Below are 27,993 nucleotides of genomic sequence, written 5' to 3'. Positions count from 1 at the left end.
GAGGCAGAAACGAAGGACGACGCGTAACGTGTCCCCGGTTTTCTCTTCCGCGCGGGGGACGCCTGCGCATAAATAAGGGGAGGGGAAAGGGAGGAAGTTCCGGTATCGAAAGTACAAATCCGAGCAACGGGGGGAACCCCCCCGGCTGGAGGGGCCCCGGGGAGCCGCCTTCAGCGTCTCGTCGGACGGAGCCGGGGCCGGGGGGGGAGGCGGGGAGGCCCGGCCCTAGCCCTGGGGGTCGAGTTCCATGAGGAGGCTTTCGATGTCCAAGAGGCCGTCGAGGGAGGCGGAGAGGTGGAGGCTGAGGCTGGCGCTGCTCAGGGACGACGCTCCCGCCCGCTGCACCTTCTCCACGTACAGGGCGCACACCCGGGGCACCAGCTGCCGACGGGCCCAGGCGTGAACCCGGGGCTCGCCCCCTCCTCCCGCACCCGGGGCGGGGGCCTCCGTGCGGGCCCGACCTCCCCTCCCACCTCTCCGGACGCCGGGTCGGGTCTCGGTCTCCCCCCCTCCGCGCTCCCCCTCGAGACCCCCGGGTTGGGGCCGGGCGGGGAACGCGTCGGTCCTAGTAGACGGGACTCTTCCGGCGCTCGGTACGGTGCTCTGGATACTCGGTAACGGGACTGACCTTCACCAGGATGAGATTCTTCTCCTTGGGCCTGGCGGTCGACAGCGTCTGGCCGAAGGCCAGGTAGATGGTGTAGTCCGGGGACGAGCTTCTCCGGCCCTCGTGAAAATCCTTCAGCTCTGGGGGAGACGGGAGAGGTGGCGGGGTGGAGGAGGCGGTCCCGTGAGACCGGGGGGCGGCGCGGCCCGGTCGAAGGGGCGCCGGCGGCGAGGACCTCGGTCCCGTGCTCTGGACGCGGTAAGCGCTCGATAAACACCGCTGGTGACGAGGGCGACTCGAACTCTGGGCCCCGGCCTGCTGGGCGACCTCGGACAAGTCACTCAACCTGAAGCCGGACGGCCTCGCGGACAGAGCCCGGGCCTGGGCGTCTGCCGGGTGACCGCGGGGAGACGGCTTCGTTTCTCTGGGCCTCGGTTCCCTCATCTGGAAAATGGGGATTGAGACCGGGAGCCCCACGTGGGACGGGGACTGGGTCCAACCTGATCATGCGCTTACTCCGTGCAGAGCACCGTTCTAAGCGCTGGGGGGAGATACGGGGTCATCGGGTCGGCCCACGGGAGGCTCACGGTCTCCGTCCCCATTTTCCAGATGAGAGAACTGAGGCCCGGAGAAGTGAAGTGACTCGCCCACAGTCACCCAGCTGACGAGCGGCAGATCCGGGATTCGAACCCATGACCTCTGGCTCCCACGCCCGGGCTCTTTGCACCGAGCCATGCTGCTTCTCTAGCCCAACCTGAACAATAATAATAATAGTAATGTTGGTATCTGTTAAGCGCTTACTATGTGCCAAGCACTGTTCTAAGCGCCGGGGTAGACACAGGGGAATCAGGTTGTCCCACGCGGGGCCTCCCGCTTTTAATCCCCATTTTCCAGAGGAGGGAACCGAGGCCCAGAGAAGTAAAGTGACTTGCCCGAGGTCACACAGGAGACAAGTGGATTAGAACCCACGACCTCCGACTCGCAAGCCCGGGCTCTTGCCACTGAGCCGCGCTGCTTCTCTGATTGGCCTGTATCCACCCCAGCAATTAGTACAGTGCCTGGCACATAGTGAGCGCTTAACAGATACCATTAAAAAAAAGACCCAAACCCTCTCTGGTCTTATTAGCTGTAAAAGAGGGGTGAAATCCTCACTCCTGCTCAGCACTTCCTACAGTGCCTGGCACATAGTAAGCGCTTAACAGCTGCCATAAAAAAAACCCAAACCCTCTCAGAGAAGCAGCGCGGCTCAGTGGAAAGAGCCCGGGCTTGGCAGTCCGAGGTCATGGGTTCGAATCCCGGCTCTGCCGCCCGTCAGCTGGGTGACTGTGGGCGAGTCGCTTCACTTCTCTGGGCCTCAGTTCCCTCATCTGCAAACTGGGGATGAAGACTGGGAGCCCCATGGGGGACAACCTGATCGCCTTGTATCTCCCCCAGCGCTTAGAACGGTGCTGGGCACATAGTAAGCGCTTAATAATAATAATAATAATAATAATAATAATTTGTTAAGCGCTTACTATGTGCAGAGCACCGTTCTAAGCGCTGGGGGAGACGCAGGGTCATCAGGTGGTCCCACGTGGGGCTCCCGGTCTTCATCCCCATTTTACAGATGAGGTCACTGAGGCCCAGAGAAGCGAAGTGACTCGCCCACAGTCCCCCAGCTGACGAGCGGCAGAGCCGGGATTCGAACTCGTGACCTCTGACTCCCAAGCCCGGGCTCTTTCCACTGAGCCACGCTGGCTTGCCAACACTATTATTATTTGTTAGCTGTAAAATAGGGGTGAAATCCAGTGCCTGGCACGTAGTAAGCGCCTAACAGATGCCATAAAAAAAAACCCCAAACCCTCTCTGGATTTGATGGCTGTAAAAGAGGGGTGAAATGGCTCAGCACTTAGTACAGTGCCTGGCACATAGTAAGCGCTTAACAGGTGCCGTTAAAAAAAACCCCAAACCCTCTCTGGATTTGTTAGCTGTCAAAGAGGGGTGAAATCCTCACTCCCACTCAGCACAGGGCCGGGCACATAGTAAGCGCTTAACAGATATTGCAAAAAGACAAAAAAAAAAAAAGCTCTCTGGACTGGTTTCCTCCGCCGTGAAATGGGGGCGACGCCCCTGCTCCCCCCCAGCCCACCCCCCGCCCCGGCCCCAGGAGACGGGGGTTCCGGAGGCCGGGAGGCCGAGGGGGCCGGGGGTCACCTACCGCCCAGGAAGTCGTTGAAGTCGAAGATGGGGGTCTCGGCGCCGCGGGGCAGCAGGCGGGGCTCGGGCTGGGGGTCGGGGTGGGGTCCCGGGGGGGTCAGCCTGCCGGCCAGCTCCCAGTACACCTTGCACTTGCCCCAGCGGGTGGCCAGCAGCTTCCGATCCCTCAGCTGGACCCGGAGGCCGGGGCCCACGTGGTCCAGAAGCCTCAGCGTGTATCGCACCTGCTTCAGGTCGGGCAGCTCGGAGGGGCTGGGGAAGGGCACCAGCTGGGGGTCGCAGGGGTGGCCGCCCGCCGGCCCCTGCCAGTAGGTCAGCACGCAGTGGCCCTGGACCACCGTGGCCCAGTGGACCGGCTGCCCCTTGTACAGGATGGTCACCTCCAGCTCGCGGGCACCGAGGTCTGGCGGGGGAAGGGGAGAGACGGTCAGGGGGCCCCTGGACCCCACGAGGCCCCCACGTCCCCACCCGCCGGGGTTGACCGGCCCCTCACCCGGGCCGCAGGTCAGAGGGGCAGGGTCGGCGAGCGGGGGCTGCCGCCGGGGGAGGACGGCCCACGTCCCGCTGTCCTCCGCGGGGGCGGACCGGGGGTACTCCGGCGCCTCGTAGGGGGCGGCACCTGCGGGGAGAGGCAGGAGGGTGAGGGCCTTTCTGAGGTTCCAGGGTAATCGTAAAAATCACAACACTAACGACCACGCTATTCTTTCGGCACTTCCGTGGGTGCCAGGCACCGAACCTCGATGCGCTTGTGACGACGACGTCGGTGTTCGTTAAGCGCTTACTAGGTGGCAGCGCGGCTCAGTGGAAAGAGCGCGGGCTCGGGAGTCAGAGGTCACGGGGCCTGATCCCGGCTCCGCCGCTAGTCAGCTGTGTGACCTTGGGCGAGTCACTTCACTGCTCTGGGCCTCAGTTCCCTCCTCTGTCAAATGGGGATTAAAAAAAAAACCAACAACTGTGAGCCCCACGTGGGACAACCTGATCACCTTGTATCCCCCGGCGCTTAGAACGGTGCTTGGCCCATAGTAAGCGCTTAGCAAATACCACAGTTATTATTACGTGCAGAGCGCCGTTCTAAGCGCCGGGGGAGATACGGGGTGATCAGGTCGTCCCACGTGAGGCTCACAGTTAATCCCCATTTGACAGATGGGGTCACTGAGGCACAGACAAGTTAAGTGACCTGCCCACAGTCACACAGCCGACAAGGAGCGCTTAGTACAGTGTTACGTTGTCTTGTTTTTGTCCGTCTGCCTCCCCCGATTAGACTGTAAGCCCGGCACTGGGCCGGGATCGTCTCTATGTGTTGCCGAAGCGCTTAGTACATAGTAAGCGCTCAATAAATTCTCGTGAATGAATGAGCAAAGGAAGCGCTGACCAAATACCGTCATCATTATCATTATCATCATTACTAAGTCCTGGGGTGGCTACAAGCAAATGGGGTTGGACGCAGTCGTCGGCCCGTACGGGGCTCGCAGACTCCATCCCCATTTTTGCAGATGAGGGAACTGAGGCCCAGAGAATAATAATAATGACGATGGTGTTTGGTAAGCGCTTACCACGCGCCAGGCCCCGTACTAAGCGCTGGGGTGGATCCGAGCAAATCGGGTGGGACGCGGTCCCCGTCCCACGTGGGGCTCACGGTCTCCATCCCCAATTTTACTGGCCCCGGGTCACACAGCAGACAAGTGGCGAGGCCGGGATTAGAACCCATGACTTCTGACTCCCAGGCCCGGGCTCTAGCCACTCCGCCACGCCGCTACCCTTGTGCAAGGGTGACGCCGAGGGAGCGGGAGAAGAGGAAACGAGGGCTTGGTCGGGAAAGATTAGATCGTTGAGACCGCGAGTCCAGCATTGGGCAGGGCTGGTCTCTCTCTGTTGCCCGACTGTCCATTCCAAGCGCTTAGTACAGTGCTCTGCACATAGAAAGCGCTCAATAAAGCGGGCTTGGGAGTCAGAGGTCGTGGGTTCTAATCCCAGCTCCGCCACTCGCCAGCCGGGTGACTTCGGGCGCTTCATTCCTTCGTTAGTATTTATCGAGCGCTTACTGTGTACGCTTGACTTCTCTGTGCCTCAGTCCCCTCATCTGTAAAGTGGGGATTAAAGCTGGGAGCCCCACGTGGGCCAACCTGATCGTCTCGTATCGCCCCAGCGCTTAGAACGGCGCTCGGCACATGGTAAGTGCTTAACAAATACCACCATTATAATTAGTAGTAGTAAACGCTATCGAACGAACGGACGAGAGGCCTCCCTGCAGGAGGGAGTGGGATTGCCTCCCCATGTTCCAGATGAGGGAACCGAGGCCCAGAGAAGTGAAGTGACTAACCCAGGGTCTCCCAGCGGACGTTCAATAGTATTTATCGTGCGCTTACCGTGTGCGGAGCACTGTACTAAGCGCTGGGAAGGGACAAGTCGGCAACGGAAAGAGACGGTCCCTGCCCTTTGACGGGCTTACGGTCTAATCACGGGGCGGAGCGGGGATTAGAACTCAGGTCCTTCTGACTGCCGGGGCCGGACTCCACCCGCTAGGCCGCGCCGCCTCGTCGGCTCGTCCCTCCGGGTGGCTTCCCCTCCCCGCTCCCCCGGTCCCGGGGCGCACTCACCTGTCCGGGCGGGGGTCGCGGGGGCCGTCCACAGCGAGGACGACTCCCCCTCTGGGCCCGGCGGCCCCCAGGGGCCCCCGGCTCCCGGCTCCACCAACGGGGCACCTGCCGGGCGGGATCGGGTCAGTCGGCGTCCACCCTAACCCCCCCCCCCCGCCTCTCGAACCCTTCCCCTTCCTGCCCCCGGCCCCCCCCAAAACGCACACGTGGGCTCCCCAGTCCGCGCCACCCAGAGAGACGTCAACCACAGGACCGTTCTCTCCCGTCGGCCCAGGACTGAGGGACGGTTCCCAGCCTGTGGGCCCGTACTTGACGATGATGTCGGTATTGGTTAAGCGCTTACTCTGCGCAGAGCGCTGTTCTAAGCGCTGGGGGAGATACGAGACGATCCGGTTGGCCCACGTGGGGCTCCCAGCTTTAATGCCCATTTTACAGATGAGGGAAGTGAGGCACGGAGACGTCAAGTGTACGTAGTAAGCGCTCAATGAATACTAACGAAGGAATGAAGGGCCCAAAGTCACACGGCTGGCAAGTGGCGGAGCAGTGGAAAGAGCCCGGGCTTGGGAGTCAGAGGTGGTGGGTTCTAATCCCGGCTCCGCCGCTTGCCAGCTGGGTGACTCTGGGCGAGTCACTTCACCTCTCTGTGACTCAGTGACCTCATCTGTAAAGTGGGAGTTAAGACTGTGAGCCCCACCTGGGACAACCTGATGACCTTGTATCCCCCAGCGCTTTGCACATAGTAAGCGCTTAACAAATACCACCATTTTTTTCTTATTTTTATTTTTTACGGGGTCATCAGGTTGTCCCACGTGGGGCTCCCATTCTTCCCCCCCCCCCCCCCCCCCATTTTCCAGATGAGGTCACTGAGGCCCAGAGAAGTGAAGCGACTCGCCCGCAGTCCCCCAGCCGCCAAGCACAGTGGAAAGAGCCCGGGCTTTGGAGTCAGAGGTCATGAGTTCGAATCCCAGCTCTGCCACTTGTCAGCTGTGTGCGAGTCACTTCACTTCTCTGTGCCTCAGTTACCTCGTCTGTAAACTGGGGATTAAGATTGTGAGCCCCACGTGGGACAACCCGATTCCCCCGTGTCTTCCCCCGGCGCTTAGAACGGTGCTCTGCACCTAGTAAGCGCTTAACAAATACCGACATTATTATTAAGTGGCAGAGCCGGGATTGGAACCCGTGCCCTCTGACTCCCAAGCCCGGGCTCTTTCCGCTGAGCCGCGCCGCTGCCCTCCGTTAATCCGTCGGCCGGCCAGTCCTTTGCGTATGTTGAGCGCCTACTGGGTGTTGAGCACCGAGCTGCTGTTGAGAAGCAAGCGTGGCTCAGTGGCAAGAGCCCGGGCTTCGGAGTCAGAGGTCATGAGTTCGACTCCCGCCTCTGCCCCTTGTCAGCTGGGTGACTGTGGGCCAGTCACTTCACTTCTCTGGGCCTCAGTTGCCTCCCCTGGAAAATGGGGATGGAAAGTGCGTGAGCCCCACGTGGGACAATCTGATCGCCCTGTATCTCCCCCAGCGCTTAGAACAGTGCTCGGCCCGTAGTGAGCGCTTAACAGATACCAACTGAGCGCTTGGGAGAGGACAGTACAACGGTAAGCAGACACGATCCGTGTCCGCAACGGGCCGACAGTCGAGAGGACGGACGTGAGCGGAAATCGCGAAATAACAGGAGGCCCAGACCCTCGCACTCGGCTTTCCCCTTCACCTACCTGGGTGACGGGGGCCGTCCCCCTGTCCCCACACCCCGGCCGGACAGTAGCCGACCTGGGTCAGCTGGCTCTGCTCCAGGGCCAGCTGCAGGAGGTCGGGGGAGGCCACTTGGGCCCCGTAGCCGGGCGCGTAGTCGCTGCTCACGTGGAAGCCCTCGGGGTTGGCCGCCGCGCCTGCGGGGAGATTCCTTCATTCCTCTGGATTTATTAAAGCGCCTACTAGGTGCACAGCACTGCGCGGAGCGCTTGGGAAAGCACAGTGCCGCAATAAGCAGTGACATTCGGGGCTCAGGGGCAAGAGCCCGGGCTTGGGAGTCAGGAGGTCATGCGTTCGACTCCCGGCTCTGCCACTTGTCGGCTGGGGGGGGGGGGGCTGGGGGCGAGGCACTTCACTTCTCTGGGCCTCGGTGACCTCATCTGGAAAATGGGGATCAACTGGGAGTCGCACGTGGGACCGCCTGATGACCCCGGATCCCCCCCCAGCGCTTAGAACGGTGCTCGGCACATAGTAAGCGCTTAACAAATACCAACATTATTATTCCCTGCCCACAACGAGCTCGCAGGCGAGAGAAGCAGCGTGGCTCAGTGGCAAGAGGCCGGGCTTCGGAGTCAGGGGTCGTGGGTTCTAATGATGATAATGTTGGTATTTGTTAAGCGCTTACTATGTGCAGGGCACCCGTTCTAAGCGCTGGGGTGGATACGGGGTCATCAGGTTGGCCCACGTGAGGCTCAGAGTCTTAATCCCCATTTTCCAGATGAGGGAACTGAGGCCCGGAGAAGTGAAGCGACTTGCCCACAGTCACCCAGCTGACAAAGGGCAGAGCCGGGATTCGAACCCATGACCTCTGACTCCCAAGCCCGGGGCCTTTCCACTGAGCCACGCGGCTTCTCAGCTGGGTGACTCTGGGCAAGTCGCTTCACTTCTCTGGGCCTCAGTCACCTCGTCTGGAAAATGGGATTAAGTCTGTGAGCCCCACGTGGGACGGCCTGATTTCCATCTATTCCCCCCCCCTCCACCCGGCGCTTAGAACAGTGCTTGGCACATAGTGAGCGCTTAATAAATACCGTAATTATTATTATTATTATTATTATTATTCGAGATCCTGAGTCAAGGGTTGGGATCCGCCCACCCTCCCCAGGGTGACCCTCCTGACCCGAATTTTTTTTTTAAATGTGGCATTTGTTATGCGCCTACTAGGTGCCAGGCACTGTACTGAGCGCCGGGCTGGATACGACCAAATCGGGTTGGACCCGGTCCCCGTCCCACGTGGGGCTCCCAGTCTTCATCCCCATTTGGCAGATGAGGGCAGTGAGGTACGGAGAAGTGAAGCGACTTGCCCAAGGTCACACAGCAGCCAAGTGGTTAGATTAGAACCCATGCCCTTCTGTCTGCCCGGCCGTGCTCTCTTGTCTGCCACTGTTCTTGTCCGGCCGTCTCCCCCGATTAGACCGTGAGCCCGTCAGCGGGCAGGGACTGTGTCTGTCGCCGGTTTGTCCATTCCAAGCGCTTAGTCCAGTGCTCTGCACATAGTAAGCGCTCAATAAATACTATTCAATTGAATGAATGAATGGCTACACCCCGAGGCCGTGGAATCCAGGAGGTTGTGCCCCACGCACGCTCTTTCCTCGGGGTCTCCTGTCCCGCACCCGCTCCTCCTCCTCTCCTAGGGCCTCTGCCCCTGGGCCACCCCGTGCCAGCCGCCCCCGACCCCCGGCCCCCCCCCCCCAGGGGAGCTCACCACAGCTCTGCTCGTCCAGCGACAGGATCTGAAGAATATCTTCCAGCTGGAACGCAAAACCCAATAATAATGTTGGTATTTGTTAAGCGCTTCCCGTGTGCCGAGCACCGTTCTAAGCGCTGGGGGAGATCCGGGGTCATCGGGTCGTCCCACGTGAGGCTCCCGGTCTTCATCCCCATTTGACAGACGCGGTCACTGAGGCCCAGAGAAGTGAAGTGACTCGCCCACGGTCACCCAGCTGACAAGGGGCAGAGCCGGGAGTCGAACCCAAGACCTCTGACTCCGAAGCCCGGGCTCTTTCCACCGAGCCACGCTGCTTCTCTAATTCAATAAGTGATATTTACTGAGCACCTACGCTGGGCCGAGGACTGTACTGAGTGCTTGGGAGAGAAGATTAGAACCGGTAGGCCCCGATCCCCGCCCCTGAGGAGCTTCTAATCTACTGTGTGCAGGGGACTGTACTGAGCGCTTGGGAGAGAAAATTAGAACTGATAGACGTGATGCCCGCTGTCTAAGAGCTTGCAGCCTACTGTGTGCAGGGCACTGTACTGAGCGCTTGGGAGAGAAGACTAGTATGGACCCGATCACTATTATTACTATTATTATTTTTTATTACGAGATGTTCTTCCCCTCGACTCTATTTATCGCCATCGTTCTCGTCCGTCCGTCTCCCCCGATCGGACCGTGAGCCCGTCAGACGGCAGGGACCGTCTCTATCTGTTGCCGACTTGTTCATCCCAAGCGCTTAGTACAGTGCTCTGCACATAGTAAGCGCTCAATAAATACTATTGAATGAATGAATGAATATTATTATTAATGTAGTATTTGTTAAGCGCTTACTATATGCCAGGCACTATTCTAAGCGCTGGAGTACATACAAGTTAATCATGGTGGACCCAGTCCCTGTCCCACATGGGGCTCACACTCTTATTCCCATTTTCCAGATGAGGTCACTGAGGCTCAGAGAAGCGAAGCAGCGTGGCTTAGCGGCCAGAGCCCGGGTTTGGGAGTCAGAGGTCGTGGGTTCTAATCCCGGCTCTGCCGCTTGTCAGCTGGGTGACTTTGGGCAGTCACTTCACTTCTCTGGGCCTCAGTGACCTCATCTGGAAAATAGGGATGAGTCAGAAGGACCTGGGTTCTAATCCCGTCTCCGTCCTGCGTCCGCTGCGTGATGTCGAGCAAGCCACTTCACCTCTCTGGGCTTCAGTTCCCTCATCTGGAAAATGGCGGTAATAATAGTAATAATAATGATGGTATTTGTTAAGCGCTTACAATGTGCCAAGCGCTGTTCTAAGCGCTGGGGGAGATACAAGGTAATTAGGTTGTCCCACCTGGGGCTCACAGTCTTCATCCCTATTTTCCAGATGAGCGAACTGAGGCCCAGAGAAGTGAAGTGACTTGCCCAAAGTCACCCAGCTGACAAGCGGCAGAGCCGGGATTAGAACCCACGACCTCTGACTCCCAAACCCGGGCTCTGGCCGCTAAGCCACGCTGCTTCGCTTCTCTGAGCCTCAGTTACCTCATGTGGAAAATGGGGATAATAACAGTAATAATAATGATGGTATTTGTTAAGCGCTTACAATGTGCCAAGCGCCGTTCTAAGCGCTGGAGAGGATACAAGGTGATCAGGTTGTCCCACGTGGGGCTCCCGGTCTTCAGCCCCGTTTTCCAGATGAGGTCACTGAGGCCCAGAGAAGTGAAGCGACTTGCCCAAGCTGACAAGCGGCTGAGCCGGCATTTGAACCCACGGCCTCCGGCTCCCGAGCCCGGCCCCTTTCCCCCGAGCCCCGCCGCTTCTCCCCGATTAGACCGTGAGCCCGTTATTGGGCAGGGATCGCCTCTATCTGTTGCCTCTATCCCAGGCGCTTAGTCCAGTGCTCTGCACCTAGTAAGCGCTCAATAAATACTATTGAATGAACGAATGATTGGAATAACGCGGGAGCAGTTGGGATGGAGAGGAAAGGGTGGATCTAACGATGTTGTGAAAGTGGGACCGACGGGATTTAGCCATGGATCCATTCGATCGTATTTATTGAGCGCTTACTGGGCGCGGAGCACTGTGCTTTGGGGAGAGTGCAGACGCCTCCCCTGCCCACAACGAGCTGCCAGTCGAGAGGATTGAGTAGCTGGGTCGAATGAGAGAGAGGAGTCAAGGACAAGGCCAAGGTCACGGGCTTGCGGGACGGGAAGGGTGGTGGCGTCGTCTACAGCGATGGGAAAGTCAAGGGGGAGGGCGGGGTTTGGGCGGGAAGATAAGGAGCTCTGTACTGGACGTGTTCAGTCAGAGGTGACGGGAGGACGTCCGAGGAGAGATGTCCCGAAGGCCGGAGGAGACGCGAGACTGCGGAGAGGGAGAGAGATCGGGACTGGAGAGGGAGATTTGGGAATCGCCCGCAGAGAGGTGGGAATTGAAGCCGTGGGAGCGAACGGGTTCGAGGGAGAGGGTGGAGATGGAGAAGAGAAGGGGACCCTCAGTGGAACCTTTGAGGGACCCCCAACGTTCAGGGCAAGGCGAGGGGGCGGAAGGGACGGGAGAAGAGGATCCTACCCCACCGGACTCCCCCCCCCGACACGCGGCCCCCTCCCAGCTCCGGCACAAGTCTGCTGTGCGCCCTTGGCCAAGCCACTCTGCTTCTCTGGGCCTCAGTTCTCTCATCTGTCAAATGGGATTAAGCGTATGAATCCCAAGTGGGACAGGGAATGTGTCCAACCTGACTACCTTGTATCTACCCCGGCGTTTAGAAGTCCTTAAACAAGGGCCATCAGTATCATTATTGGACAGAAGGGGCCCTCAGACCTGCATCCCCGACTTCACCCCTTCCCCGCCCCCCCCCCCCCCCGACCCCTTCTCGGGGGTCTCCCCTCTGAACCGCTTGTCTCGTCTTGGTCCGTCCGTCTCCCCCGATTAGACCGTGAGCCCGTCGTCGGGCAGGGACTGTTTATCTGTTGCCGAATCGTCCCATTCCAAGCGCTCGGGCCAGTGCTCTGCACATAGTAAGCGCTCAATAAATACGACCGAATGAATGAATGAGTGAAATTCCTCCCCGACTCTGGTCTGGGACTCCAGGCCTCCCCCCGCCACCCCTTATCCGTGACTGCCATACCTGGATTGAAGGGGCACAGTCCGGGATGCTTTCGGGATTGATCCCAGACCCTTCTTCCTCCTCCTGCTCCTCCTCCTCGTCCTCATTCACGTGCAGGTCTAAGAGGGGGAAAACGGTCCCGGGGCTGAGGCCCCGTTTCCGGCCGAGACACCCCCTCACCCCCAGCCTTCTCCCCATCCCCTTCCACTACTCTGCCCCCAGTCAAAAATACCAACGTTATTATTATTATTGTATTTAATGAGCACTTCCTGTGTGCAGAGCACCGTATTACGGGCTTGGGAGAGGATGACGTGACAGAGAACAGAGAAGCGAAAGAGGCCGGGCCCGGGAGTCGGAGGACGTGGTTTCTAATCCCGGCTCTGCCGCGTGTCTGCTGTGTGACTTGGGGCAAGTCCCTTCACTTCTCTGTGCCTCAGTGACCTCAACTGGAAAATGGGGCTGTGAGCCCCACGTGGGCCAGGGAAGGTGTCCAACCTGATGATTACCTCGTAAGGATAATAATGGTGTTCGTTAACGGGCCAAGCGCTGTAATGAGCGCTGGGGTAGATGCGAGGTTATCGGGTTGTCCCACTTGGGGCTCACAATCTTGATCCCCCGATTAGACTGTGCGCCCGTCAGTGGGCAGGGACTGGCTCTGTCTGGAACCGATTTGTTCATTCCAAGCGCTTAGTCCAGGGCTCTGCACCTAGTAAGCGCTCAATGAATACTACTGAATGAACGAATGAATCCCCATTTTACCGAGGAGGACACTGAGGCACAGAGAAGTGAAGCGCCTTGCTCAAAGTCACACAGCTGACACGTGGAGGAGTGGGGATTAGAACCCACAACCTCTGACTCCCAAGCCCGGCCTCTTTCCACTAAGCCTCGCTGCTTCTCTTGTATCTACACCTGTGCTTAGAACAGTGCTTGACACATAGTAAGCACTTAACAAATACCACAATTATTATTATTATTAGCGAGAAGCAATGTTGCATAATGGATAAAGCACAGGCCAAGGAGTCAGAAGGACCTGAGTTCTAATCCCAGCTCTGCCGCGTGACCTTGGGCGTGTCACTTCACTTCCCTGAACCTCAGTTCTCTCATCTGGAAAGTGGGGATGAAGACTGTGAGCCCGGGGGGGGGGGGGGGGGGGGGGACAGGGACTGGGTCCAACCGGAGTAGCCTGTATCTACCCCAGCGCTTAGCCCAGTGCCTGGCACCTAGTCAGCGCTTAACAAATAAACGGGGATTACGTCTGTGAGCCCCATGTGGGACAGGGGCCGTGACCGATATGAGTAGTTTGTATCCAGTCGAGCGTTTAGCACAGTGCCCGGAGCATAGTATGCGCTTAACAAATACCATAAGAAGCAGGGAAGCTCCTTGCCTACGGTGAGCTTACAGTCTAGAAGAAAGGTACTGTCTTCTCCAAAGTGCTCAGGACCATAATAATAATTCTGGTATTTGTTAAGCATCTACTATATGCCAGGCACTGTACTACTAATAATAACGTTGGTATTCGTTAAGCGCTTACTATGTGCAGAGCACCGTTCTGAGCGCTGGGGGAGATCCAGGGTCATCAGGTTGTCCCACGTGGGGCTCACAGTCTTAATCCCCATTTTACAGATGAGGTCACTGAGGCCCAGAGAAGTGCCTTGCCCACAGTCACCCAGCTGATAAGTGGCAGAGCCGGGATTCGAACCCATGACCTCTGACTCCAAAGCCCGAGCTCTTTCCACTGAGCCACGTGTACTACACGCGGGGATGGACATAAGGGGTTGGGGCACAGCCCCCCGTCCCACGTGGGGCTCGCCGTCTCCATCCCCATTTTCCAGATAACAATAATAACAATGTTGGTATTTGTTAAGCGCTTACTCTGTGCAGAGCACTGTTCTAAGCGCTGGGGGAGATACAGGGTCATCCGGTCGTCCCACGTGAGGCTCACGGTTAATCCCCATTTTCCAGATGAGGGAACTGAGGCCCAGAGAAGCGAAGTGACTCGCCCACGGTCCCACAGCTGACGAGTGGCAGAGCCGGGAGTCGGACCCGTGACCCCCGGCTCCGAAGCCCAGGCTCTTCCCACTGAGCCGCGCCGCTTCCCCAGCGCTGAAGGAACTGAGACCCAGGGAAGTGAAGTGACCTGCCCGAGGTGGCACAAGCGGCGGAGCTGGGATTAGAACCCACGACCCTCTGCCTCCCGGGCCCAGGGTCTATCCAGGACGCCACAGAGTGGGCTCGATAGATACGAATGAACGAGTGATGCCTCTCCTGTGGTCCCCACCCCAGCCTCCCCTGCCCTGGCCCGTCCCGGGGGGGGGTTGGGGGGCCTACCAGGAGCCCCCGGCTGGGGGTGGCGGAGGGCGAACACCTTGTGGGGGTCCAGCGGGTGGTGGGAGTTGTCTTCCCACAGCATGAACTGCCGGGTGCTGACCAGGGCACAGCGGAAGTTGGTTTTCAGCTTGGTCCAGTCCATGGCCTTCGTAGCCCCCTGGCAGCGGCCCCGGGCGACGGCCCAAGCCTGTCGGAAGAGAGGCCGTTGATCGATTCGTTCAGTCGTATTTACTGAGCGCTTACTGTGGGCAGAGCACTGGACTAAGCGCTTGGGAGAGGGCGACAGATCAACAGACACCGTCCCTGCCCACAGCGAGCTCACAGTCTAGCGGGGGAAACAGACATTAGTAGAAATAAGATAAAATACAGATAGGGACGGAAGAGCCGGGGGGCCGGGTAAAGGGAGCGAAAATCGGGGCGACGCGGAAAGGGGCGGGAGGAGTGGAGGGCGCAGTCAGGGAAGGCCTCCAGGAGGAGGTGGGCCTCGGCTCGGAAGGGGGGGAGAGGCGTCGACTGTGCGATGGGAGGAGGGAGGGCCTTCCGGGCCAGAGGCAGGGTGCGGGCGAGAGGTCAGGGGTGAGACGGAGGGACAGTGAGAAGGTTGGCAGCTGCGTCGGAGGAGGGTAGCGAGGTGAGGTAGGAGGGGGCGAAGGGACGGAAGGCTCTGAAGCCGCGGGGCAGGAGCTTCGCTTTGACGCGGAGGCGGAGGGGCGACCGCTGGAGGGTCTTGAGGGAGTGGGGAAACACGTCCCGGATGTTTCTGTAGAAAGACGATCCAGGTGGCAGAGTGAAGTGTGGGCTGGAGTCGGGGGAGACCGGAGGCAGGGAGGTCAGAGAGGAGGCCGATACAGTCATCGAGGCCGGAGAGGAGCAGAGCACCGTCAGGGCGGGCGGGGGAATAAGGAAGGGGGAGGCCCGAGAGGCCCGCTGCCCACCTGGAAGATTTGGGAATCCTGCTGGGAGATGTCCTTCCGGGAAAAGTGTTTCCAGGGAACCCGGAAGCGAGTGTGGGCGGCGTCCACCCAGCACAGCCCCTGGTAGAGGCCGCTGCCCACCGCGCTGACCAGCCACTCCGCAAACAGCACGCGCTGGCCATTCCTGCGGAGACGGACCGTGAGACCCCCCCGCCCACCCGACTCCTCCCCCTGCCTCTCGGGAGTCCCTCTCCATTTCTGGCCCCGGCTACGGACAAGGGGGGGGCCTGGGAGCTTGGAGGGGGGTTTCTCGGGGATATCATCCCCCCTTTCCGGGATCTGGATTTCGGGGGGTGGGTCCCCGAGTTCCCCCGCCTGGGTCGCCCCATCCCCCCCCCCCCCAACTCTGAGAACTGGTGGGACCTCACCTCTCGGGGTTTAAGGGCATCGTGCAACAGGTTGGGCCCTGGCGGGGGGTCTGCTTCCTCTGACGGTCCTGGCTGCGGGGGGCTCCAGGGCACAGGGGACGGAGGTGACGGGGCGGAGCGGGGGGACCCGGCGATGTCACGGGTGGTGGAGACGACAGCTACTCGCGTGAGGTCGCAAGGCGCCGGCGAGGTCACAGGCGAGACAGGTGGAGGGGACGGGAGCCCTCGGCGACGTCCGCGGGGGTGGTGACGGGTATCCGGGTGACCTTCCCGGGGGAGGACGCAGGTGGTGAAGAGGACGGCGGGCGGGGAACACAGGTGCCACACGTGGCTCGGGTGCCGTGGGCGTCGCGGGTGAGAAGGTGGCTTTGTCTTGGACCTGTAGACGGAGGAGGGAGAGTCGCCCCAGTCCCACGGTCCCAGGGACCCGGGGGCGGAAAGTCAGAAGGACCTGGTGTGGCTTAGCGGCAAGAGCCCGGGCTTGAGAGCTAGAGGACCTGGGTTCTAATCCCAGCTCCACCGCTTGTCTGCCGTGTGACCTCGGGCAAGTCACTTCACTTTTCTCCTCCTCCGTTCCCTCATCTGTGAAATGGGGATGAAGACTGTGAGCCCCACCTGGGCCAACCTCATGACCTTGCCTCTCCCCCGGAGCTTAGAATAGTATAGAGAAGCGGCGTGGCTCAGGGGAAAGAGGCCGGGCTTTGGAGTCAGAGGTCATGGGTTCGAATCCCGGCTCGGCCACTTGTCAGCCGGGGGGCTTTGGGCGAGTCACTTAACTTCTCGGTGCCCCAGTTCCGTCATCTGTAAAATGGAGATTAAGAGTGTGAGCCCCACGTGGGGCAACCTGATTCCCCTGTGTCTACCCCGGCGCTTAGAACAGTGCTCGGCACGTAGTAAGCGCTTAACAAATACCAACATTATTACTTCAGAGCTTAAAACAGTGGCTGGCACCTAGTAAGCGCTTAGCGGAAGCAGCGTGGCGCAGTGGAAAGAGCGCGGGCTTGGGAGTCAGAGGTCGTGGGTTCTAATCCCGGCTCTGCCACTTATCAGCTGTGTGACTTTGGGCAAGTCACTTCACTTCTCTGGGCCTCAGTGACCTCATCTGGAAAAGGGGGATGAAGACCGTGAGCCCCCACATGGGACAACCTGATGACCTTGTATCTACCCCAGCGCTTAGAACAGTGCTTGGCACAGAGTAAGCACTTAACAAATACCATCATCATCATCACTGTTATTATTATTATTATTATTATCCCAGCTGCACCACAAGACTGCTGTGTGGTCTCAGGCAAGTCCCTTCACTGCTCTGCACCTCAGTGGCGCTCGCCAAATACCATCATTATTAGAGTTGTTATTATTATTATCCCAGCTCCGCCACGTCTGCTGTGTGGCCTCAGGCAAGTCCCTTCACTTCTCTGAACCTCAGTGACCTCATCTGTCAAATGGGGATGAAGACCGTGACCCCCATAAGGGACACGGCCTGTGTCCGACCCGATGCCCTTGTATCCGGCCCAGCGCTTCGAACAGTGCTTGACACCCGGTAAGCGCTAAACAAATGCCATCATCCTCATTAGTGGCTCAGTGGAAAGAGCCCGGGCTTAGGAGTCAGAGGCCGTGAGTTCTAATCCCGGCCCCGCCACGTGTCAGCTGGGGACTTTGGGCAAGTCACTTCGCTTCTCTTAGAGAAGCAGCGTGGCTCAGTGGCAAGAGCCCGGGCTTGGGAGTCAGAGGTCGTGGGTTCGAATCCCAGCTCTCTCACTTAGCTGTGTGACTGTGGGCAAGTCACTTCACTTCTCTGGGCCTCAGTGACCTCATCTGGAAAATGGGGATTAAGACTGTGAGCCTCCCGGATGACCCTGGATCTCCCCCAGCGCTTAGAACAGTGCTCTGCACACAGTAAGCGCTTCACGAATACCAACCCGATTATTATTATTATTATTATTCTCTGGGCCTCGGTGGCCTCATCTGCAAAAGGGGGATGAAGCCCGGGAGCCCCACGGGGGGCAACCTGACCTCGTAACCGCCCCCCCCCGAGCTCGGAACAGTAGTAAGCGCTTAACGAATACCATCATCATTATCATTATCATTATGATGGTGATGATTTTATAAAGGACTGGCTGTCAGGTGGCTGCGGGACCGGGGGCGGGCCTGGGGGTGGGTCTTCTTCATGGGGGCGGGTCTGGGGGTGGGGGGAGGGCCCAGATTTCTGGCTCTGCCCCCCGGCTGGAAGTACGGGTACCCCCGCCCCCCGCCCAGCGGCCCCCCGTCTCTCAGAGTCCAGGGGAGAGGGGGGATGGAGAGGATGGGGGGCAGGAGGAATGGAGATAATAATAATGATGGAATTTCCTAAGCGCTTACTGGGTGCCGAGCACCGATCCAAACGCCGACGAGGGGGGGACGGGGATGATTTTGGGGGTGGGGGAAGGGGCCCGTCCGACAGGGGTCGTAGGCCCTAAGGAGACAGAGACACAGAGGCAGGAGAGACAGAGAGAGGTGGAGAGACAGAGAGATAGAGAGAGAGAAATGGTGTGTGTGTGCAGGAAGAGGGTTCGGCTCCCGGGCAGCGCGGTGTCTCCCCTCCCTCCGGACCCCCCCCCAGAAGTAGCTAGATGGGGTGGACGCCCCAAAGGGGGCTCAGGACGGGCCTGAAGGGGGGGGTCGCCCACCCCCTGCCGCCCAGCTGGTCGTTGCCCCCCCTCCGGTCCCGGTGATGTGGAGGAGGGGGGGGAGGGGGAAGGGGGGGGGGCCCGGTTACCTGCTGGTGGTGGGGTCGGCACGAGGTGGTGGGGGGCGTCCGGCCTCACGGTCCCTCTTATAGCGCCGGCCGGGCCCTCCCCGCCCGCCTGGCACCGCCTCCCTCCGCCCACCGGCCGCCCCAAATTGGGGCTTCCGCTCCGAGAAATCACGGGGGGCCCCGCGGGGGAGGCGCCTGCACCGCCCTGCCCCCCCCCACCGTCGTCCCTTCCATCCTATTTCTGGGGCGCTCGCTGTGTGCGGAGCACTGGACGGACCGCCGGGAAAGTCCAACTGGGCGGCGGAGAGACACCGTCCCTGCCCAAATTATAATGACGGTAACGTTGGTATTTGTTAAGCGCTTCCTAGGTGCAGGGTCGTCAGGTGGTCCCTCGCGAGGCTCCCGGTCTTCATCCCCGTTTTCCACATGAGGGAACTTGAGGCCCAGAGAGGTAAAGTGCCCTGCCACTCGTCAGCTGTGTGATTGTGGGCCAGTCCCTTCACTTCTCTGGGCCTCGGTGACCTCCTCTGTCGAATGGGGCTGAAGACTGGGAGCCTCACGGGGGACGACCTGGTTACCCTGTATCTCCCCCAGTGCTTAGAACAGTGCTCTGCCCATCGTAAGCGCTTAACAAATACCACCCTTAAAGTGACTCGCCCACAGTCCCGCAGCTGCCGGGTGGCGGAGCCGGGAGTCGAACCCGTGCCCTCTGACCCCGAAGCCCGGGCTCTTCCCACTGAGCCACAATCCCCCTCCACCGCTTGTCTGCTTTGCGACCTCCGTCAAGCCGTTTCGCTTCTTTGGGCCTCGGTTCCCTCATCTGGAAAATGGGGATAATAATCACGATGATGTGGGTATTTGTTACGCGCTTCCTATGTGCCGAGCCCTGGTCTAAGCGCCGGGGGCGATACGAGGTCATCAGATTGTCCCGCGTGGGGCTCCCAGTCTTCATCCCCATTTTCCAGATGAGGTGACTGAGGCACAGAGAGGTGAAGTGACTCGCCCAAGGTCACACAGCTGACAAGGGGCAGAGCCGGCATTCGAACCCATGACCTCGGACTCCCAAGCCCGGGCTCTTGCCACTGAGCCACACTGACCGGCTAGATGGGGGGAGACGGGCAAAAACGGAACAAGTAGACAAGCTCTGATAGCATCAGGATCAATAGAATCATAGATAGAGACACATCATTAAGAAAATAGAGTGATGATAGATACAAACATACGGCGGTGCTATGGGAAGGGGAAGGGGGAAGAGCAGAGGGAGGGAGAAGGGGGATTGGGGAGAGGAGGAGGGGCGGAGGGATCAGTCTGGGAAGGCCTCCCGGAGGAGGGGACCTCTCAGGAGGGCTTGGAAGAGGGGAAGAGAGGGAGTTTGGGGGACGTGAGGAGGGAGGGCGTTCCAGGTCAGCGGCAGGACGTGGGCCGGGGGTCGACGGCGGGACGGGCGAGCCGGAGGCCCGGTGAGGAGGTGAGCAGCCGCAGAGGAGCGGAGCGTGCGGGGTGGGCTGGAGAAGGAGAGAAGGGAGGTGAGGAAGGAGGGAGCGAGGGGATGGACAGCTTCGAAGACAGAGTGAAGAATTTTTGTTTGATACGGAGTTGGGTGGGCCACCCCTGGAGGTTTTTGAGGAGGGGTGACAGGCCCAGAGCGTCTCTCTAGAAAGATAACATCTTGCCTCACCTTGCATCACCATCAACAGCATCATTCAGTCATTGTCCTCTCCCCAGCGCTTAGTCCAGCGCTCTGCCCGCAGGAAGCGCTCAATAACTACGATTGAAATACGCAGTCACAGAGCCAGAATTAGAACCCATGACCTTCCGACTCCTAAGCCCGTGTTCTTGCAACTAAGCCACCGTGCGTATCGTTATTATCATTATTTAATTAGTTAAGCCCTTCTTGTCGTATTCGTTAAGCACTTGCTGTGGGTCAAGCACTGTCCTAAGCACCGGGGTAGATACAAGTTCAACAGGCTAGACCCAGTCCCTGACCCACGTGGGATTCACAGTCAAGTACGAGGGAGAACAGGAAATAAATCCCTCTTTTTTGCAGTCGAGGAAACTGCGGGTCCAGAGAAGTTGAGTGACTTGTCCAAGGTCTCAATCGATTGAAATAACTACTATTAGTGAGCGCTTCCCGCCTGCAGAGCGCTGGACTAAATGCTGGGGAGAGGACCACACCACAGTGAGCAGTGACATTCTCTGCCCACAACAAGCTGACAGTCTTGGGGCGGGGAGGGGAAGAAGGACATCAATACAAATAGACATCAATAGAAATAGATAACATTACAAATGTGTTCGTTCGTTCTATCGTATTTATTGAGCCCTTACTGCGTGCAGCGCACTGGATCAGTGCTCGGGAGAGAGCAGTACTGCTGTGGATTCTGGGATTGCCTCTCTTTATTGCTATTTTGTACTTTCCAAGCGCTTAGTACAGTGGTCTGCACACAGTAAACGCTCAATAAATGTAATTCAATGAACAACAAACAGACGCATTCCCTGCCCACCACGAGCTGACAGTCCAGAGCGGGGGAGACAGACATCAGTACAAATAAACAGCCAACAATAGATAAAATTACAGACGTATTGGTTCATTCATTTATTCTTTCATTCAGTCGTATTTATTGACCACTTACCGTGTGCTGAGCACCGGACTAAGCGCTCGGGAAACTACAATACAGGAATAAAGGGAGACAGTTTCTGCCCATAACGATCTCGCAGTCTAGGGGGACGGGGAGAAAGACGTCAGTAGAAGTAAACAGGCATCAGTATAAATAAATGCAATGACAGATGATGATAAGTGGTGTGGGGCTCGGAGAGGGGGGAAGAGCAAAGGGAGCGAGTCAGGGTGATGCAGAAGGGAGGGGGAGATGAGGAAAAGGGGGGGGTAGTCAGGGAAGGCCTCTTGGAGGAGACGGGCCTTTAATAAAGCTTTGAAGAGGGGGGAGAGTCATTGTCGGTGGGATTTGAGGAGGCAGGACGTGGGCCGGGGGTCGGCAGCGAGACAGGAGAGACGGAGGCCCGGGGAGAAGGTGAGCGGCGGCAGAGGAGCGGAGCGCGCGGCCTCGGATGGAGAAGGAGAGAAGGGAGGTGAGGTAGGAGGGGGGCCGGGGGATGGACGGCTTGGAAGCCAAGAGTGAGGAGTTTTCGTTTGACGCGGAGGTGGATGGGCAACCGCTGGAGATTTTTGAGGAGGGGGGTGACATGTCCAGAGCGTTTCTGTAGACCGATGATCCGGGCAGCGGAGTGAAGTATGGACTGGAGAGGGGAGAGGCAGGAGGTCAGCGTGGAGGCTGATGTTTATTGGGATGGTACTTGTTAAGCACTTACTATGTTCCAAGAACTGTTCTAAATGCTGGGGGAGATGCAAGGTCACCAGGTTGGACACAGTCCTTATTCCACATGGGGCTCACAGTCTTATCCCCATTTTAGAGATGGGGGAACTGAGGCCCAGAGAATGATAATAATAATAATCGTTGTTATTAATTATTATTATGGTATTTGTTAAGCGCTTATTGTGTGCCGGGGACTGTAGTAAAGCGCCGGGGTGGATACAAGCCAATCGGGTTGGATGCAGCTGTTGTTGTTGTTATTGTTATGGTATTTGTTGGTGCTTACTGTGGGCCAAGCACTGTTCTAAGCGCTATGGTAGATACAAAGTAAACAGGTCGGACACGGTCCCCGTCCCACGAGGAGCTCACACTCTTCATCCCCATTTTCCAGATGAGGGAACCGAGGCCCAGAGAAGTGAAGTGATCTGCCCAAGGTCACGCAGCAGACGAGGGGCAGAGCCGGGATTAGAACCCAGGTCCTTCTGACTCCCAGGCCCGAGCTCTACCCACTAGGCCACTTTGCTTCTCTTCCATATTTCCCAGAGGGCAGCTTCACTGCCGAGGTCTCAGCTTGCTGTATTCATTCATTCAATTGAATTTACTGAGCGCTTATTGTGTGCAGAGCACTGTGCTAAGCGCTTGTGAGAGGACAGTGCAATAATAGACACATTCCCCGCCCGCTATAACCTTACAGTCTAGTGTGTCCTCCAGGGTGCATCTGCACACAGATGGGGTGTGCATGTGTGTATGTGTCTGTAATTTGTATTTATTTTTCATGTGATTCTAATACTACATAATTTATATTTATTTATTTAGCCCGTGACCCACTCTCGACAACGATACTCTCCCAGGTGCTTAGTACGGTGCTAAGGTAAGCGCTCAAAAAATATGATCGATTTATTTTGTGTTTGCACAATAAGAATGATGGTATTTGTTAAGTGCTTACTAGGTGCCGAGCACCGTTCTAAGCGCTGGGGGAGATACGAGGTGCTCAGGTTGTCCCACGTGGGGCTCACCGTCTTCATCTCCATTTTACAGGTGAGGGAACTGAGGCACAGAGAAGTGAAGTGACTGACCCAAAGTCACAGAGCCAGAATTAGAACCCATGGCCTTCTGACTCCTAAACCCGTGTTCTTAATAATAATAATAATAATGTTGGTATTTGTTAAGCGCTTACTATGTGCCGAGCACTGTTCTTGCAACTAAGCTTATCATTATTATCATTATTTAATTAGTTAAGCCCTTCTTGTCGAATTCGTTAAGCACTTGCTGTGGGTCAAGCACTGTCCTAAGCACCGGGGTAGATACAAGTTCAACAGGCTAGACCCAGTCCCTGACCCACGTGGGATTCACAGTCAAGTACGAGGGAGAACAGGAAATAAATCCCTCTTTTTTGCAGTCGAGGAAACTGCGGGTCCAGAGAAGTTGAGTGACTTGTCCAAGGTCTCACAACAGGCAAGTGGAGGAGCTGGGATAAGAACCCAGGTCCTCTGGCTCCCAGGCCTGAGCTCTTTCCACTCGGGCCACACTGCTTTCCAAGCAACAACTCTGGGCCTTACACCGTTCTGAGTGCTGGGCTCATGATGATAATCATTATGATATCTTTAAGTGCTTACTATGTGCCAAGCACTCTACCAAGTGTTGGGGTGGAAATGGGGTTGGACACAGTCCCCGTCCCCTGTGGTGCTCACGGTTTCAATCCCCATTTTCCTGGTGAGGCAACTGAGGCCCAGAGAATAATAAGAATAATATTAATAATGATAGCATTTGTTAAGCGCTTACTACGTGCCAAGTACTGTTCTCAGCTCTGGGGTAGTTACAAGGTCGTCAGGTTGTCCCACGTGGGGCTCGCAGTCTTAATCCCCATTTTCCAGATGAGGCCCAGAGAAGTGATGTGACTCGCCCAAGGTCGCACAGCAGACAAGTGGCGGAGCGGGGATTAGAACCCACGACCTTCTGACTCCCAAGTTCATTAGGCCGGGATCCGGTCCCTGTCCCTCAAGGGGCTCCGAGTCTAAATATCCAGGTCGGTCGCAGTCTTTGTCCCACACCGAGCTTCAAGATTAAGAGGGAGGGAAGTTAACAATCATACCCCCATTTTACAGATGAGGAAATTACAGCCCAGAGAGGTTCAGTGACCTGCCCGAGGCCTCGCAGCAGGCCAGCAGCACAGCTGGGAGTAGAACCCGGGTACAATTGTTCTATTGTGCTCTCCCAACCTCTAAGTACGGCGCTCTGCACTTGGGACGCGCTCAGTAAATACGACTGACTGACTCCCAAATGCTTAGTCCAGAGCTGGGCACACAGTACACGCTCAGGAAGTACGAATCCCATTGTCTGGGGAGAGATCCTCGGGCTGCAGTGGCACGGACCGGGGCTGGGCGGTGTTTGGGCCTTGGGCTCCAGCCTGGCTGGACCGTCCTCTCCCTCTCCCCCTCCGACTGAACCCTGTCCGCCCACAATCCCCGCTGCTGCCCGGGGCCGGGGCTAAGGCCCCGCTGTTCTCGGGGGCCGAACTGGAGACCATGTCAGAGGGGATCCTGGAGTCCCCTCCTCACCCAGGTCCCGGAGGGACTCCCCCGGTCCCAGAGACGGATTTCCGGCTCCCCCTCCAAGCCAGTTCCCTTTGAGAGCTCCGGCTGGGAAATCGAAACCGTGGCAGGGTGTTGGCATGAAAGGGGAAGCGGACCCTGGGAACAAAACTGGACTGGCTGCTTTCTTAGAACTGGGTCTTGGCCCTCGACAGCGTTTAACCCCCGCGGGGCCTACAGGCCGGCTCCTTCGGGACCTCTCCACTTCCCACTTCAGAGGCCGGCGGTTGGCTAATAATAATATTCATAGTATCTGTTAAGCGCTTATTACGTGCCGAGCACTGTTCTAAGCGCCGGGGTGGATACAAGGTAATCAGGTGGTCCCACATGAGGCTTACACTCTTAAGCCCCATTTTCCAGATGAGGGAACTGAGGCCCAGAGAAGTGACTTGCCCGAGGTCACACAGCAGACACGTGGCGAAGCCGGGATTAGAACCCATCACCTCTGACTCCCATGCCTGGGCTCTCGTTCGATCAGTCAAGCAGTCAATGATCTTTATTGAGCACTTACTGGACTAAGCGCTTGAGTGAGTGTGATGCAACTGAGTGAGTAGACATGCTCCCTGTCCACCACGAGCTTACTGTCTAGATGCCCTCTGGAGACTTACACCACAGTGCAGGGCTGGAATACTGACTGGTTCATAATCATTACAATAATAATAATTATGGCATTTGTTAAGGGCTTACTATGTGCCAAGCGCTGTTCAAAAAACTGGAGTAGATACAGAGTAGTCCAGTAGTCACCATCTTAAGTCCCATTTTCCAGATGAGGTCACTGAGGCACAGAGAAGTTAAGTGACTTGCCCAAGGTCACACAGCAGACAAGTGGCAGAGCCGGGATTAGAACTCAATAATAATAATAATGTTGGTATTTGTTAAGCACTTACTATGTGCCGAGCACTGTTCTAAGCGCTGGGATAGACAGAGGGGAATCAGCTTGTCCCACGTGGGGCTCACAGTCTTAATCCCCATTTTACAGATGAGGGAACTGAGGCACAGAGAAGTTAAGTGACTTGCCCACAGTCACACAGCTGACAAGTGGCAGAGCTGGGATTCGAACTCATGAGCCCTGACTCCAAAGCCCATGCTCTTTCCACCGAGCCACGCTGCTTCTCTGTCTTCTGACTCCCAAGCCAGTGCTCTTTCCACTAGGCCACGCTGCTTACACACACACACACCCCCTCACCCTCCCATGCTCTGTACACAGTAGACTGTAAGTTTCTCGAGTCTAATTCCGGCTCCGCCACCTGTCTGCTGTCCTTTCTGACCTCCTGTCTCTCCCCACTTCAGTTCGATAGTATTTATTGAGCGCTTATTATGTGCAGAGCACTGTACTAAGAAGCAGCGTGGCTCAGTGGAAAGAGCACGGGCTTTGGAGTCAGGGCTCATGAGTTCGAATCCCAGCTCCGCCACTTGTCGGCTGGGTGACCGTGGGCGAGTCACTTAACTTCTCTGTGCCTCAGTTCCCTCATCTGTAAAATGGGGATTAAGACTGTGAGCCCCACGTGGGACCACCTGATTCCCCTATGTCTACCCCAGCGCTTGGAACAGTGCTCGGCACATAGTAAGCGCTTAACAAATACCAACATTATTATTATTATTATTATTATTACTAAGCGCTTGGAATGAACAAGTCGGCAACAGATAGAGACGGTCCCTGCCGTTTGACGGGCTTACGGTCTAATCGGGGGAGACGGACGGACGAGAACGATGGCAGTAAATAGAGTCGAGGAGAAGAACATCTCGTAAAAACAGTGGCAACTAAACAGAATCGAGGCGATGTACATTTCATTAACAAAATAAATAGGGTATACTTCACTCCGCTGCCCGGCTCATCTTCCTACAGAAAGGCTCTGGGCCTGTCATTCCCCTCCTCAAAATCCTCCAGTGGTTGCCCATCGACCTCCGCACCAAACAAAAACTTTTCACTCTGGGCTTCGAGGCCGTCCGTCCCCTCGCCCCCTCCTACCTCTCCTCCCTTCTCTCTTCCTCCTGCCCACCCCGCACGCTCCGCTCCTCTGCCGCCTCTAACCTCCTCACTGTCCCTCCATCTCGCCTGTCTTACCACTGACCCCCGGCCCCCCGTCCTACCTCTGTCCTGGAACTCCCCCCCTCCTCAAATCTGCCCCGCAGTGACTCTTCCCGCTTTCAAAGCCCTACTGAAGGTGCTCTTCCTCCAGGAGGCCTTCCCAGACTAATAATAATGTTGGTATTTGTTAAGCACTTACTATGTGCCGAGCACTGTTCTAAGCGCTGGGGGAGATACGGGATAATCAGGTTGTCCCACGTGAGGCTCACAGTTAATCCCTATTTTCCAGATGAGGGAACTGAGGCCCAGAGAAGTGAAGTGACTCGCCCACAGTCACACAGCTGACAAGTGGCGGAGCCGGGATTCGAACCCATGACCTCTGACTCCCAAGCCCGGGTTCTTTCCACTGAGCCACGCTGCCTCTCTAAGACTAAACCCCGCTTTTCCTCAGCTCTCTCTTCCTTCCGTGTCACCTCAACTCCCTCCCTTTGCTCTCTCTCCCCCACCCACAGCACTTACATATATATATGTATATAAATATATATGTTGTGTATCTATAATTCTATTTATTTATATTGATGCCCGTTTACTCATTTTGACGTCTGTGTCCCCCCCTTCTAACCTGTAAGCCCGATGTGGGCAGGGATGGTCTCTCTTTATTGCTGAATTGTACTTTCCGAGGGCTTAGTCCAGTGCTCCGCACAGAGTAAGTGCTCAGTAAATACGATTGAATGAAAGTGAAGTAGACCAGTGCTCTGCACAGAGTAAGCACTCCATAATAATAATAATTTGGGTATTTGTTAAGCGCTTACTATCTACCAGGCACTGTACTAAATGCTGGGGTGGATATACGCAAATCACGTAGGACCCAGTCCATATTCCACGTGGGGCTCAGAGTCTCAATCCCCATTTTTACAAATGAGGTAACTGAGGCCCAGAGAAGTGAAGTGACTTGCCCAAGGCCACACAGCAGACAGGTGGCAGAGCCAAGATTAGAACCCATGACCTTCTGACTCTGATGCTCTATTCATTAGGCCACGCTACTTCTTGATTGATTGATTTCCCCCTGCCCCACCAGAAGCTCACAGTCTCTGAAGGCGACGGCAGACATAATTTAGTGAAAAATGATAGGAGCATGAGAGAGGGTACAGAGTAGTAGCTTCCTGTCGACTCCACGCTGGAGGACGTGGCTTGCGGATAATGCAAAACGGCAGATAATCCAAAGTACGGGGCCTGGGCCCTAGTTGGCTCAAGGAGGGGGCCTACAGTCCTTTCTGGGGAATTGGGAGAGGCAGGGAAGCGGAGCGAGGGCGTACTGATTGGTGAGGGTCCCGAAGCTGGATGGAAGAGGTTTGGCCGGAATTCGCCTCACGATAGAAAAATCCACCCGGGCCTGACCCACTAGCGTGGCTCAGTGGAAAGAGCCCGGGCTTGGGAGTCAGAGGTCATGGGTTCGAATCCCTGCTCTGCCACTTGGCAACTGTGTGACTGTGGGCGAGTCACTTCACGTCTCTGGGCCTCAGTGACCTCATCTGCAAAATGGGGATTAAGATTGTGAGCCTCACCTGGGACAACCCGATGACCCTCTATCTCCCCCAGCGCTTAGAACAGAGCTCTGCACAAAGTAAGCGCTTAACAAATACCAACATTATTATTATTATAATAGGGAGTTGAGCGGGCAGCCTTACCCAACGGCGCGGTCGTCCCCAAGGGGG

General features: G+C 57.2%; 1 protein-coding gene across 1 annotated transcript; it reads right to left on the bottom strand.

Annotated features, from left to right (window-relative positions):
- Positions 1–24: 24 nt before the first annotated feature.
- IRF7 (interferon regulatory factor 7) lies at positions 25–18,451 on the bottom strand. The gene is made up of 12 exons (XM_039911653.1): positions 18,354–18,451; positions 15,599–15,977; positions 15,192–15,354; positions 14,257–14,443; positions 11,950–12,047; positions 8,846–8,891; positions 7,107–7,280; positions 5,401–5,505; positions 3,297–3,473; positions 2,801–3,206; positions 629–968; positions 25–381 (listed from the first exon to the last, which is right to left on the bottom strand). The coding sequence occupies exons 2-12, from the start codon at positions 15,616–15,618 to the stop codon at positions 226–228; spliced, it is 1,872 nt and encodes a 623-aa protein (XP_039767587.1). The 5' UTR covers positions 15,619–15,977; positions 18,354–18,451; the 3' UTR covers positions 25–225.
- Between the last annotated feature and the right edge of the window lie 9,542 nt (positions 18,452–27,993).

This window comes from Ornithorhynchus anatinus, chromosome 3, assembly GCF_004115215.2.
Source record: "Ornithorhynchus anatinus isolate Pmale09 chromosome 3, mOrnAna1.pri.v4, whole genome shotgun sequence".
Lineage (NCBI taxonomy): Eukaryota > Metazoa > Chordata > Mammalia > Monotremata > Ornithorhynchidae > Ornithorhynchus > Ornithorhynchus anatinus.
The sequence above is the reverse complement of the archived record's forward strand: the minus strand, read 5'-3'. Positions and strand labels throughout refer to the sequence as shown.